The 14,065-nt window shown below is 43.5% G+C and overlaps 1 protein-coding gene across 1 annotated transcript in view; it reads left to right on the plus strand.

Annotated features, from left to right (window-relative positions):
- The window catches only part of ATP6V1C2 (ATPase H+ transporting V1 subunit C2), a 31,397-nt gene extending 17,335 nt beyond the window's left edge, over positions 1-14,062 (plus strand). Inside the window, exons 5-13 of the mRNA XM_074991271.1 lie at positions 856-950; positions 1,772-1,863; positions 5,318-5,416; positions 7,091-7,159; positions 9,599-9,691; positions 10,150-10,243; positions 10,571-10,668; positions 11,133-11,262; positions 12,145-14,062. Of these exons, the coding sequence (XP_074847372.1) occupies positions 856-950; positions 1,772-1,863; positions 5,318-5,416; positions 7,091-7,159; positions 9,599-9,691; positions 10,150-10,243; positions 10,571-10,668; positions 11,133-11,262; positions 12,145-12,234 (860 nt within the window). The 3' untranslated portion in view covers positions 12,235-14,062. The remainder of the gene's footprint in view (positions 1-855; positions 951-1,771; positions 1,864-5,317; positions 5,417-7,090; positions 7,160-9,598; positions 9,692-10,149; positions 10,244-10,570; positions 10,669-11,132; positions 11,263-12,144) is intronic.
- The last annotated feature ends 3 nt before the right edge of the window (positions 14,063-14,065 follow it).

Raw genomic sequence — 14,065 nt, forward strand, 5'->3', positions numbered from 1 at the left:
ATCCCTATTTTCTAAGTAGTGCATCATGGCAAGAATCCTTTTTGTTAGCTGGGAATCACTAGTAAATTGCACCCACACCACAGGAAGGAGTAGAGGCGCCCATTACTCAGTTTCAGAGGAACTCATTCCTGGGGGCTGTATGCATAACAGACCTTGTGGTGAACTTCTGACTTTGGGTGCTGTGATTGATTTATTCTTCTGTGCAAACACCATGGCACAGCTTTGCTTCCATTAGCTCGGGAATTCTGAGTTCATAGCTGGCACACAGTCTAAGCCAAATCAGGAGTTTCTTGCTCAGTTTTGACTCAGTCTTTATTCATGTTTGACTTTACATGGAGTCTGACAGAGTCAAAACAGTAAGTTGAAAATGGTTGCACATTCTGATGCTGTTGAATGTCCTCTTGTCCAAAATATAGGCACGTATAATTTTATTGGGACTGTAGTTAGGTGATAGATACTAATGCCCCACTCCCCAAAAATATTTTCCATTGGAGGTTAGAATTTTGAATGTTGTTGACGATCTGGGTCTAATTGATTAGGGGGATGTGTGACTTGATTATTAATGAAAGTTGGACCTGGGCTACAAAGTTGAATTCTGGATCTGAACTTTTTCCAAGTTTGGTGAAGGGTGATGTTTAGGGTTGTGGTTCTGGTTTGTGACATTCAGATCTGGAGCGCAACTTAGGGGCCATTCAGAATTGGGATTCTGGGTTCAGCCGATCTCTGATGTGAAAGAAAGGTATGTCAAGTGGAACAAGTGGAGAGTAGCTCCCAAAGTTGTGTATTACGTGCAGCTTTACAACATCATGCATTTCTCAAATTGCTCATTTCATGCATTTATTTGTATCTTTTCAGTTGACTTAATTAGTTATCTGACCCGGTTTGAGTGGGACATGGCCAAATATCCCATAAAACAGCCACTGAAGAATATTTCAGAAGCATTAGCAAAGGTAAATCAGACTTCTAAAAAGGCATTCGAATCTGGGTATCATGCAGTTGCAGTTCTTGGGGCCCATATCCACACGTGATCCCTCTCTTAACAGAGTCAATGGAGTTTTGCGATTGCTTTGAGTAGGCGCAGAAGCAGACCATGTGTACTGAAACAGTCAGTATGGGGTTTTCATTATGAAATGATGCTGAAACCCACTTATAATACTATATGGCGAAACCCGCTGATGTCACAGGAAAATAACAATGTGCCTTAACAGCTCATCCCAAAATATTTTATGTAGGCTTCCTGCCACTTTAGTCTCCTTTATTATAATACATTTGCCATTAGTATATATTACCATGCTGCTCTCCAGATGGAAAATATTGTATTTTTTCTACAATTCTCATGGGTTTACCTTAAATCAAAATATAGCACAGGTTGGATGAATTATTTAGACTGTAATCTTCCTGAGTCAGGAGCCATCTGCTATTTTGTATCACTATAATGCCTAACACAACAACGCCCTAATCCTAACTGAGGCCTAATGCTTTGGCTGTTATGGGTGCAGAGGTGAAAGTTCTGTTTACAGCTCCCCTTTCTATAGCTACTTTCTTAACCCCAGTTTAAGCTACCATGTTGTAGGTATAGCATCCTTCATTAATAAGCATACCATCTGGTAACTCTCTTCCTTATGCTGGAGATGCACTGAAAATGTACATGTAATGAAATTAGCATTGGGTTCAGCTCCTTGCATTGTGCTATTTACTCTATGGCACTGTTGACTTTGTAAACATACATGCAGTCAGTTTATTTCAGAGGTATTTTTGCCTTTAAATTTAGCAAATCACACAAATAGAAACAGATCTGAAGTCCCGAACAGCGGCATACAACAACATTAAAGGAAATTTGCAAAGCCTGGAAAGAAAAACCATGTACGTATAGTGTGTGCCTGTGTGCGTATTGTGTGTTCTGGTGTGTTGTTTGTATGTAATGTACTTTCCTGCCGACAAATATAAATGCCTGTATGTTCCAATAAGAATGAGTTTTGGGAGTGATTTTCAGAAGTGCTGAGCACATCGTGCAAAAGTTAATTGACAATGAGGGTGTCCAGTGCTTCTTAACATCAGAACAATAGTTTCCTTCTTTTTGCTTAATTATAGAGGCAATGTGACTGACTTGTTTTGCAATGCATTAAAACCTAACATCATTGTATTTGTTCTGAGCACATTACATAGAATTGGAAATAAGAGATGGGAAAATTCTACTAAGTCAACCAGTGCAATCTCATACAATGCAGGCTGTGTATCCTATACTTAGTTATAGAAGTCACAGGTGATCATACATCCCTTATTTCCCCTGGGAGACCATTACACAGCTGTCTGCATCTCACCAATGATCAGCCTTCCCTTTCAGAATGTATGTTTTCTCTCCTCTCTTCGCAAGTTCAATAAGTTCACACTTTCAACATGTTGACACTATTATTAATATAGAAAAATAGCAGATTTACATAACTAAATTAAGGTTTTTTAAAGTAAAAGGAAAATGGACAGCCTTTATTTTAGTGATTGTCTTTTTATGAAGTTAATTTTTATTTCCAATTTCTTAAAATGAGGGATTGTTAAAATGTGTCCCTTTAATTTTTTAGTAATTTTTGAAATTGGAATTTCATAGAGTATTTTTAATTCATCCCTATGAACTCTTACTGTTCACTATGTTGACCAAGCTAGTTTGCTTTCCAATAACGTTTTCTTTTAGTTTTCAAACCTGAAGCAATGATTTAGCTGTGCCAAAACAGAGCACTGTTCCAAATGTCTGTATTTTGTCTCTTTTCTGCAACGTTTATTGAAAAGCAATCTTGTTCCAGGTTCATCCTTTTATTCTAGCTCATCTTGGTTCAGTCACTTTCAGCATTCACTTGCTAAGTCAATACTGAGGACTGTACTTGGTTTGGTGATGCTTTTGCTTTTGTGTTGGGTTTTAGGAGAAGCAAGCCCACTCCAGGCACAACCAAACCCTTATGCTGTTTTAAGTTATATTAGGATGAAGCTGTGTACCGAATTTGGTGGCCCTTGCTCTGTTTAGGAAGGGTTTTTGGTCAACAGAAAAACTCTTTAAAATATATTGTAGGTGCTGGGTTCTTTTGATTCACTACATTTGTAATTTTCCCTACAAGCAAAGAGATTTGGCTGGCAAACTCCAGTCTTTCTGAACTTAAGTCTGGTTTTATCTTTTCCCCACTCCCAATGGGAGTTAGAAACTCCGAGGTAAGATGAGGTTTAAGCAACCCACTGGAGCAGAAAACATCTGTAGCCAAAACTTTTAAAGCATCCTGCAAATCCACTATCAGTGCCAACAGAAATCGCAGTGCTAATGTGAGCTAGCCTTTCTGGTGTGGGTTCTCTAGAGCCATAAAGAGCACTGTTTGTATTAGCCTCAGAACTGCCACTCCGCATTCCTGGGAGCGTCACGAGAGCTGTGCTGCACCAAAGGAAGCTATCCAGGCCCTGTGGGGTGGGAAGGGAAGTAGGGGTTCAGCCAGGCACAACACCACCAGATGTAGTGTAATTTAGTGCTTTAGACTCTAGTCTAGACAGTGGTTAGGATGAAAACTGGCCAGGCATTTTTCAGCTTACTCCACGCCCCCCCCGGCCTTCTATTTGGTTGGAAGCCAAAATTTTAGCAGGATTAGGTCAGTTTCAAAGATTTTTTGTTACTCCAAACATTTTTGAAATTATTGAACTGTTTCAGTTTGGCATTTTTGAAAAATTCTGGTTTTCAGTTTCAAATGCCTTTTTGTTTTGAAATGTGAGCTAAATACAGCGTGCGAAAACCTGGTCAAAATCTTGTAGTGCTTCACCTCACAAAAATTTGACATTTTTGACTTTTGATCCAGATTTAGGGTGTGAATAATTTGCCAAATCTTAAAAATTTGTGCAGCAAGAGAGAAACGGTTCCCTGCCTAGCTCTTCCTGGGACGTAGTCCCCCTTCTCCTTTGCACCAAACTAATGAAGAAGGCTCTTCCTCCCCTCAACACCCATTTAATTCCTTGTGCCACATTGTGGCAAAGATACTCTCTCTCTCCATTACTCCTTTTCATGATCTACCCCCCACTGCTCCCTCCCAAGCTTTTGCTTTCTGTTTTTCATTCGTTTGTTCCCTTGGTTTTTGCTGTGCTCCCAGGTTTTTTCCCCCCAGCCCTGACTCACCAGAGGAATACTTGCTATATAGGGCAGAAGATACCCAGTGGTGGTTCACTGAAGCTGGGGAAGATGCTCCAAAACTAGCCGTCCCCTCTCCAACAAAACAAAACAGCGGACATGTAGCATTTTAAAGACTAACAAAATGATTTATTCGGTGATGAGCTTTCATGGGACAGACCCACGAAAAAATTATTTTGTTAGTCTTTAAAGTGCTACATTTCTGCTGTTTTATTTTGTTGGAGTACAGACTAACACTGCTGCCTCTCCATTACTGACCCTTATCTAATTCATCAGAGGGATTGACTACCGGTATGGGAAAGACAAGGCTAGAAGGAACATGATGAGGTAGTCCTTTTTCCAGTTATAAACAGAGATGCTGTAAGACATGAGGCAAAAATTTGAAGACCCTTAGATCTGGCCTACACTAGGGAACTAAGTCAATCCCAGATACGTAATTCTAGCTGCACCATTAAAATAGCTCAAACTGATGTATCAGAATCAACTTTCTGCCCGATTATAGATCGGGGCTCTTCGGGCTTGCCCCAATGTCCCTTACTCCACATGATAGCATGAAGTACCAGGGTTGACGGCTGAGCTCAGAGAGATTGCTTTTGCCACGTCTTCACATGCACAGCAAAGATGAACTTTGGAAGATCGATCCTGGCATGTCGAATGCCCCGTAAGTGTAAACTTACCCTTAATGAAGTAAGGGTATGGTGAAAGCTTCAGTTCCATTCACCACCACACAGACTTGGGGTAGTGTGTGTGTGTGTGTTTTACACAGTATGTCTTAGAAACAGGGACCTACACAAAACTTACACTGCTTTAAGTAAGTGCGTACAGCACTGCTAGTGTGGGCATAGTGGTACTGGTATAGTAAATATTCCCATATGACTAGGGGAATTAACCAATATAAGGCAGCTTTATACTAGTACAAATGTGTCCACACTAGGGATTGCACTGGTGTAACATATACAAAAATCTCACCCCCTCACCAAAATACTTATACAAGTATAAAACCCATGTGTAAGGACAGATTTAGACATGGCATATGTGGAATGCACAGTCCTTGGCATGTAACTCTACTTAGCAGTTAGCTGCATAGCTCTTAACATTTCCAAAGTGCTGTAGTTATGTATCGAAGTTCCAGGAATGATTCTTTTTCTCTGATTTGTTTTCTTGTAGGGGAAATCTGTTGACTCGTACATTAGCTGATATAGTGAATAAAGAAGACTTTGTGCTGAATTCAGAATATCTCATCACTCTTCTAGTTGTAGTTCCAAAGTAAGATTCTCGTTGTCTTTCCTTTGGGGAGAGAGGGAGAGAGGGAAAGTGTGCGTGCACGTCAAGGGAGGGAGTGTAATTATAAAAGGTAAAACCAGAGTCACAGGCTACATCTCAACTGCAAGTTTCTGCCGACAAAACTGCCTGCAGAAGTTTTGTCGACACAGTGCATCTAAACTGCAGCTTTCTCGGCAGGAGTGTTCTGTCAGCATCCCTGCACGCCTTGTTCCATGAGGAAGAAGGGATGTCTTGACAGAGGGTTTTTTTCTGACATTTGGCCCCATGTGGACAGGCCAAATTTCAAAAACCTCTCCTGACAAATCTATTGGCAAAAGATACACAAATGTGTGGCGCAATTTGCATATATTTTGCCAACAGTTCTCGGCAATCCAGACGCACCCACAAAGTATGGATCTAGAGTTTTGGTTTAGGCCCGTACTTTTGTTCGGGGCAGCTTGGGCTCATCTGCACGGATCTGGCTACACGAGAGTGGCACAGCTATGCTGCTGTTGTTGCACGATAGTAACATAATAAAGACACCCTGCATTGACAGAAGAGGTTCCCTCCCATCCATGTAATTAATCCAGCTCTCTGAGCGACAGTACCTACATCAACACAAGTAATTTTCCATTACCCTAACTCCTTCTATGCTGGGGGTTAGGCCAATGTCACTACAGTGTTCAGGATAGGAAATCTAGGCAAATTAGGTCAATCTAATTTTTGAATGGAGAACAGGCTTAAGACACATTATTCATTTTTTTAACATCTGCATACCACACAAGTCATGCATTTCCATGGTCTCTCCTTGCTCAATTTACATTGGCGCTATATTCAAGCAGGCTGGAGCTACACTCAATCTATGCAGGTGAAGAACATAGTTGCAGTACACGTTTATACTTCGTTACCTGATAAACATACATGCACCAAGCCAGAATACTAACAATCAGTAAGTTCATTTTCCAGTCAGAGCGGACACCTTTTGAATTAATATGAGCACATCAGACGAATGGGGGTCCATCCACTGTGCGTACAGGCTGAGATTTGGTGCTTTGCTTAAGAGCCCCTCGCCCTCTGGTTTTAGGGTGATTTTAGGGTCATAGCAGTGCATCTTTTTACGATGATTCCAACTGGCCAGGGTTCAAAGGAAGAAAACAGCTCTAAAAAGTACCTAAAATACCTTGTCTGTGTATCATCTGTTATCTCAGGCCCTTGTAGGGTGGCAATGTTGGGTCCCTTTGGGAAACTGGGAATCTCCCCTCCTGCCGGGATAAAGCTGCTAGTTCTAGACCTTCAAGAATGTGCAATGTCAGATTTTGAGTTGTGCTATTTTGACATCTAGAAAAGCCATCACCAGAAACCTTGGTCCTGTTGGGCCTCCTGTTAGAATAACTGAGCAGAGGAATTCCACTTGTGAGAGAGAGGAAAAATAGTGGGAGGGCTGATTTCTTTTTCTCTCTTTTTTTAATGGCTGCAGTTTGACACTGCTCTAGTTTTTGAACTGTTAGAATAAACCCCAGTGAAAGAGCTTCATGGGTAATTGATGTGGTAATTTAAGTCAGTTTATAATATGCCCCGTGCACGTCAGCATAGGGTTGTCACATACAGATGTGTATACTGAGTACAAATGTTTGTGCCTTTTAGTTACATAATGCACTTTTTTTGTGTTGCCTGAAGGTCAAGCTACACACAATGGCAAAAAACATATGAATCCCTCTCTGATATGGTAGTGCCTCGATCCACAAAGTGAGTGAAATTCCTGAACCACCTCCCTGTTTGCTTCTGAGAGCTGAGTATTGTTTTCATCATAATCCTCCATAGTCCTGGTTTGTAGAGGGAACGGTACCTGTAACAATGGAAAGCCATGAGACTGTATAGAGCTAAACTGTCCTCCCAATCTCATTGTTGTTACTTCAATCCCTGATTAAAATGAAGGCTGGCTGGCTATGGGAAAGCACGGCTGCTTACGTGAGCTATTTTACAATAAACTCACTTTTCCTTTTAAATATCCAGTGATTCAGGTCTCTCTGCTTTTACCTTTTATGCGCAAAGACCCACTTCATCAGATGCATCTTCTCCAGTTGCATCTGACGAAGCGGGTCTTTGCCCACGAAAGCTTATGTTCCAAAATATCTGTTAGTCTATAAGGTGCCAAAGGACTTCTTGCTGTTCTCAAAGATACAGACTAACACGGCCACCTCTCTGATGCTTTTACCTCGACACCCACCTTCTCAAACCTTGTTTTACCTGCTATTAGCTGTGTCTACACGTGCATGCTACTTCGAAGTAGGGGCACTAACTTCGAAATAGCGCCCGTCGCGGCTACACGCGTCGGGCGCTATTTCGAAGTTAACTTCGACGTTAGGCGGCGAGACGTCGAAGTCGCTAACCCCATGAAGGGATCGGAATAGCGCCCTACTTCGACGTTCAACGTCGAAGTAGGGACCGTGTAGACGATCCGTGTCCCACAACGTCGAAATTGCCGGGTCCTCCATGGCGGCCATCAGCTGGGGGGTTGAGAGATGCTCTCTCTCCAGCCCCTGCGGGGCTCTATGGTCACCGTGGGCAGCAGCCCTTAGCCCAGGGCTTCTGGCTGCTGCTGCGGCAGCTGGGGATCCATGCTGCAGGCACAGGGTCTGCAACCAGTTGTCGGCTCTGTGGATCTTGTGTTGTTTAGTGCAACTGTGTCTGGGAGGGGCCCTTTAAGGGAGCGGCTTGCTGTTGAGTCCGCCCTGTGACCCTGTCTGCAGCTGTGCCTGGCACCCTTATTTCGATGTGTGCTACTTTGGCGTGTAGACGTACCCTCGCAGTGCCTATTTCGATGTGGTGCCGCGCAACGTCGAAGTTGAACATCGACGTTGCCAGCCCTGGAGGACGTGTAGACGTTATTCATCGAAATAGCCTATTTCGATGTTGGCTTCACGTGTAGACGTAGCCATTGTTATGAAAATAGAGGAACATGTTGTCACAATCATATGGGTCAGGTTCTGGTCTGCTGTAAATAGGTGCATCGTTAAAGCCAGGCAAGTTACACTTATGCAAGTGCTGCCATTTAATTATTTCCAGTTGGGAATGGGCTGTTTTAATTTCCAAGATGACTCTTGTAGCAGGAAAAAACTTAGTTAACGCTTATCCTGTTAGACTTATCAGGAAGTAGCCAGCAGCAGTGGGCCAGGAGTCCAAAGTGAATCACCACCTGGGGTGCTGGGTACTGTAGGCAAGAAAAGGCATTGCCTTCCCAAAACTACCTATGCTCCATGACTGGCAGGGAAGGCTGGGACTATGGCAGGGCAGCCCCATCCCTCCAGGTAGCCAGGAGTAGGCTGGGGTCAGGCAGGGTCGTTGCTGAAAGGGCAGTGCTGGGGCTTGCCTTCCTTAGCTGGGCCTTCACCTGCCACCTATTGTCATGACCCCCATTTTAAGAGGGTCACCAGCTCTGGCATGAGACTTGCTGGAGCCAGACTGAAGCCAAAGCCTGAGCCCCAGCTTCCCCAGGACTGAAGCTAGAGGACTTCAGTCCTGAGCTGAGGTGCTCAAGTTATAGGTTCCCTCCCTGAGACTCTGGCTGTCCCCACTTGTCACCCCACCTCCTCGCCTGTGGCAGCGGAGCTCAGGTAGGCTCAGATTTTAGTCCTTGCCTCTGGGGGTTGTCAGTACCTTTTTTTTTTTTTTTTGTCAGAGAGGGGATGAAGTGACATGAATTTTGACAGCCTCTGGTGTAGATCATGGCAGGAGAGAAAATCCAGTTCAGACATGTCTAGCTTGGAAATGGAAGATCAGGAGAGAAGGAACCAATGGGAGCAGAAAAAAGTGGAGAAAGGCATGTTAGGAAGTGGGTGGGAAGGGGCCTTTTCTGCTACTTTCCTCTCCAAAATATAGGGGCACAGAAGGGAAGAGGGTGGGCAATCAGGAGCCAAAAAGGAGAAACAGCAGCAGAGACGCAAGCAGACACCCAACTAGCTAGCAGGGTTCAGGAGCTGGATCCTAGAGGGTCTAGAACTGAAGGCCCAGGCCTGCTCCATCTGAAATCAATAAACATTTTGCCCTTGCTTCCAGTAGCAGCAGCAGACCTAGAAAGTTCATCCTAGTAGTTGTGTATATGGAAAGAGTTGCAACAGAAACCAGGTAATTAAAGCACAGAGCATTCTCCATGCTAGGTCACTGCAGTGCATTTCCTTCCTGCAGACTGATAGCTGAGGATGCAGAAGGGGGACTCTTCACTGTGACACTGTTCAGAAAAGTGATGGAGGATTTCAAAGCCAAAGCCAGAGAAAACAGGTACTGTAGTTCCTGAACAGGTCACGCAGTGGGCCAGGTTCACGTGGGTGAGGAGAGGACACAGGGAGCCCCGCCCCCGCATGGAGAAGGAGCCAAGCACAGCACTAGCCTGCGTACTCATCTAACAGCAAGGAGTGTTCACTTCTAGTGTGGCTGCTGGCCCAGGCCTGAGAACAGGGAAAAAGAGGCCTGGCCTCTGGGGAGCAGGGGTGGACATACACTGCATTCCACAAGTGTGGCACTGCAGCTGTCCCCATCCACTGCTCCTGGGGCAGTCTTACTGCTCGCCTGAGGCACAATGTGCTTGCTATGCTGCAGTGACTCTTCATAGTCCTGGGTTTGCTGTCTGGCAATAGCTGGCAATTTAGAATGTCTATTACCACAGAAGCATTGGACAAACCGCAAGGCAAGTTACAGAAGCGGCAGCTATCACAAGCCAATGTATTATTTGTTTTAAGGTTCATGGTCCGAGAATTTTATTTTGATGAGAAGGAACTGAAATGTGAAAAGGAAGAAATGATGAAATTAGCTTCTGATAAGAAGCAACAGTATGTAAGTAACACTTTGATTTGACCTTCTAGTAACTGATACGGCCCATATCACTGTGGTAGCAGCAGCTCTCTCTCAAAGATTTTTAGCTCCCAGCATCCCTGTATTGTAGAAGAATCTTCTGCATGGAGGAAAACAGGCACAAGCTACCAGTACTGACTTCAAGGTCATTCAAGCTTGTGGATGTGCCTGGAACCCCGTCTACTGCCCCATCCACTAAATCATGCTACCCTACCTGGCAGGCCCCTGGTCACAAATGGCAACAGCACCAGTATCAATACTTCCAAGGCAAGGTGAGAAATAGCACGGTCCCTCTGTTTATTGCCACAGGGGCCACTTTTGCGCTGGCTGAAAGTGAACTTCAGTGAAGTATTTGTGGCTTGGATTCATGTTAAAGCCCTGAGAGTTTTTGTTGAATCTGTCCTGAGGTAAGTGGGTGAACATGCATGAATGAAAACTAGTGGTTTATTCTGCTGGGGTTTTCAGACATACCTTTAGAGGGAAAGACTCGCCCCTTGACAGAACTGGCTTTAGCAATACTGACCAGCGCCAGGAAAATTTAGAAAACTAAAAAGAACAGCACTGATGCTTGGAGGCTGCAAAAGGCTGAATAACTATTCAAGTTTATTTGTAGGGAAGGGGCAACGTGAAGGCTGGAATCAGGAGAGAACACAGTTTAATCTTCTTTCAGCTTCACAAGAAAAAGGGTGCTCCCTTGCAATAGTAGAGGGTGATGAGAAAGCACAAAGAAAGATGCTTTGTGCTGGTGCTGAAGAGTGAGCTGATGAAGAGACTGGTAAGAGATTAGAGAGACAGGAGGAGGAGTCCTCAGAGAGGTTTGCAATGAATGCACTGCACCAGGAGCACAAAGTGTCCTTCTGTGTATTTAAAGGTACGGACTACCCGTGAATTTCCAGGCCATGCTGTTGCAGCCCACCAAGAAGTCTGCAAAACGCTTGAGAGATGTTCTTAATGCAGTCTTCAAACATCTGGATGAAGTAGCAGCAGCAAGTATAATGGATGTATGTGTTCAGTCTACAGCATGAGAGACTGCAGCCCTTAGTTCTGAACAAGGCTTTCTATTTGCAACAATTCAATTAAAATCAATGCTCTGTGTGCAGGGAACAAAACACCTCATGCTCCAGGGTTTAGGCCTCTCCATAAAGGGACTAGGAAATCTATTGAGGGGGACATTTCAGACCCCACCTTCTGATGCATCTGGCAACCATAAGAGACATTAGATCCAGGGCAGCAATTCCTGTGATCCCTAATTTCTCCCCAGAATCCATGTTAGCAATTCCTAAGTCCTTGTCTACACTAACCCCCACCATCACTCTACATGACGTCAGCTATGCAAATAGCTTACCATGCTTACCACACTGTATGCAAGACACTAAGGCCAGCATGGTCAGCTCTCCTGTTGATAGCAGCTACTCTTCTCATCCTGGTGAAGTGCTGGCATCCGTGGGAGAGCATGCTGAGATCAATTTATTATGTCTAAGCAGATATGATAAATCAACAGCTGGTAGATTGATTGCTGCAATGTACATCCCCAGTGTAGTGGGGACAAGACCAAAAAAAAGTAACAATTTACAAAAGCCTGACTTTATTTGTAAATGAGCACAATCCCATGGTAAGGAGCTACTTACAGACAAGTGGCTCGTAGCTATCCACCCTCTAGGGTGGAGGGGGAGAAGGTGAAGAGTTTGTTTTGAACAATTAAAAATTAGTTAAGTTATAAATATTTCAGAAGGAACTCACAAGGTCAGAACTAGGCATGATTTCTTCAAATGCTTCAGTTAAAGCAAACATAAGAATACACGCTTTACTGATGGGAATGTAAAAAACACTTCTCCGAACAAAGTTCATTTCTCACACCTAAGTTACTTTGTCTCCTTTTGCAGAACAGCATGGACATTCCTGGCTTACAACTGAGCAATCAAGAATATTATCCTTATGTCTGTTTCAAGATTGACCTCAGTCTTCTTGATTAATTAAGGAAAAAAAAGAAAAAAAAATCAAGCCTGATTTACTCTCGTGCACACCCATGTTCCTGTAGTTATGCTCTTCAGCTATGAACAATTAAAAGGCAGGCAACCCGTTTAGCTGGATAATCTGATAAGAATTATTCTACCTCTGTAGCATAGTAACTTAAAATCGTCAATCTACCCTACTTTGAAAGTTTTATTTTATACTGTCTCTTCAGTTCACATGGTTAGAAAAAATGTTTCATAAGCAGATATTTTTTATTTATTTTGTATGTTAGAGGGATCATCTTTATTGGAATGTCAAATAAAAAAAGTTAAAATAAATAGTCTGGTGGCTAATGGGTTAACTAGCAATACAATTTTTTTTTGTAATATTTGTTTTTGCCGCTATAGCTTGATGTCTTTAATTCAATGGAAAGTGAGGAAATCTCGTTCTTCGAACAATCTTAAAACCACAGGGGAAAATTCTCTGAGGCCCCACGTCTCAATCACTTCTGAATACAACTTCGGAGCCCAAAGGCACGTGAAGTGCAGTAGCACAGCTATTCTAATACAGCTGTGCCACGGTAACACTTAGTGGACATGCTGTCTATACTGATAGGACAGCTTCTCCTGTGAAAGTACAAGATCCTACTCAGACTATAATACAGTGGTGGCCAACTAGAGCCGCATGAGAGTTTGGCTCCTCCTTGAAGCCATGTGCTGGGAGTGTTCTCCACTACTCTGCACGCACGCCCCACCACTTGGTAGGAAAACTGTGCGTTGGAAGCTCCAGTGAGTTGCTGGCATCAAGTTAGAGTGGAGTGGGGAGAGGGTGCAGGCTGGGGGTACCAGGCTATAGCAGGGAGGCTTGGGGGTGCCTGGCTCTGGGGAATGACATTGAGCCACATATTATCTATAACAATAAATGTACAGTAGGTGGCTCTTAGTCCCTAACTGGTAGGCCACCCATGCCATAGTAGGACTCACTTTGACACTTTTGAAAATTTTATCCCAGATCCTTTACGGAAAGCCTATTTGAAATCTTACAAGCCTAAGCAAAAAAGCCAACTGCCAAGTTCTTGCAGGTACCTACATCATCCATAGCTGCTACATTTCATCAACTTGTCAGTGTGAAAGACACTTTAAAGACAACATTGGGTTGGGGGGTAGAGTTGTAGATACTGTTGTGAAAAGGAGCTCAGTTATTCTCTCTCATAAATAGGTTAGTTCCATGTACAGCCACTTTGCTAGACAATGATACAACAGGTGGCCAGGAGTAGAACAATCATTTATTTAGTACCTTTGGCCTTAAATGTTTATAACAGTGATCTCACAAACATAGTAAAACTATACCCAGCACCAAAGGGTAGCCACCCTTGGGGTGAAACCGTATTTTAAACGGTGTACGATGGAAAGCAAAGAATACCAGACCCACTGGAAAATGCAGAGGAAATCTAAGAAGGTAGAACATAATCACCCAAGTTGGAATTTGGCCAGGAGGCTGGAGATAACACTTGGGCTCCACTGAAAAGACAAGTATCAGTTTCAGGCCTTCGGGAGGGTGGGGCTGAGGAGAGAGAGAGCTACAGCAGCACATCGATCCTACATACTTTGGTGCGGGGCACTGGTTAATCATGAATGCAGAGGAAAACTTCCACTTTCTACACTCTCCAGCACTTTTCACCATCCTGCCTTTCCCTAGAAATCAAGCACTGACCCAGCTAACAGATGACATGGTCTCCCATTTGAGGTGGTACGATGTTTCCAAAAAAAACTGAAGTCCCTAAAAATCAGAAGAAAGGGAAGACAAGGAAGAGCAATTTAAAGCAGGGCTGCCTTGTCTTATCTTCAAGAA

The sequence above is a fragment of the Carettochelys insculpta genome, chromosome 3, assembly GCF_033958435.1.
Source record: "Carettochelys insculpta isolate YL-2023 chromosome 3, ASM3395843v1, whole genome shotgun sequence".
Lineage (NCBI taxonomy): Eukaryota > Metazoa > Chordata > Testudines > Carettochelyidae > Carettochelys > Carettochelys insculpta.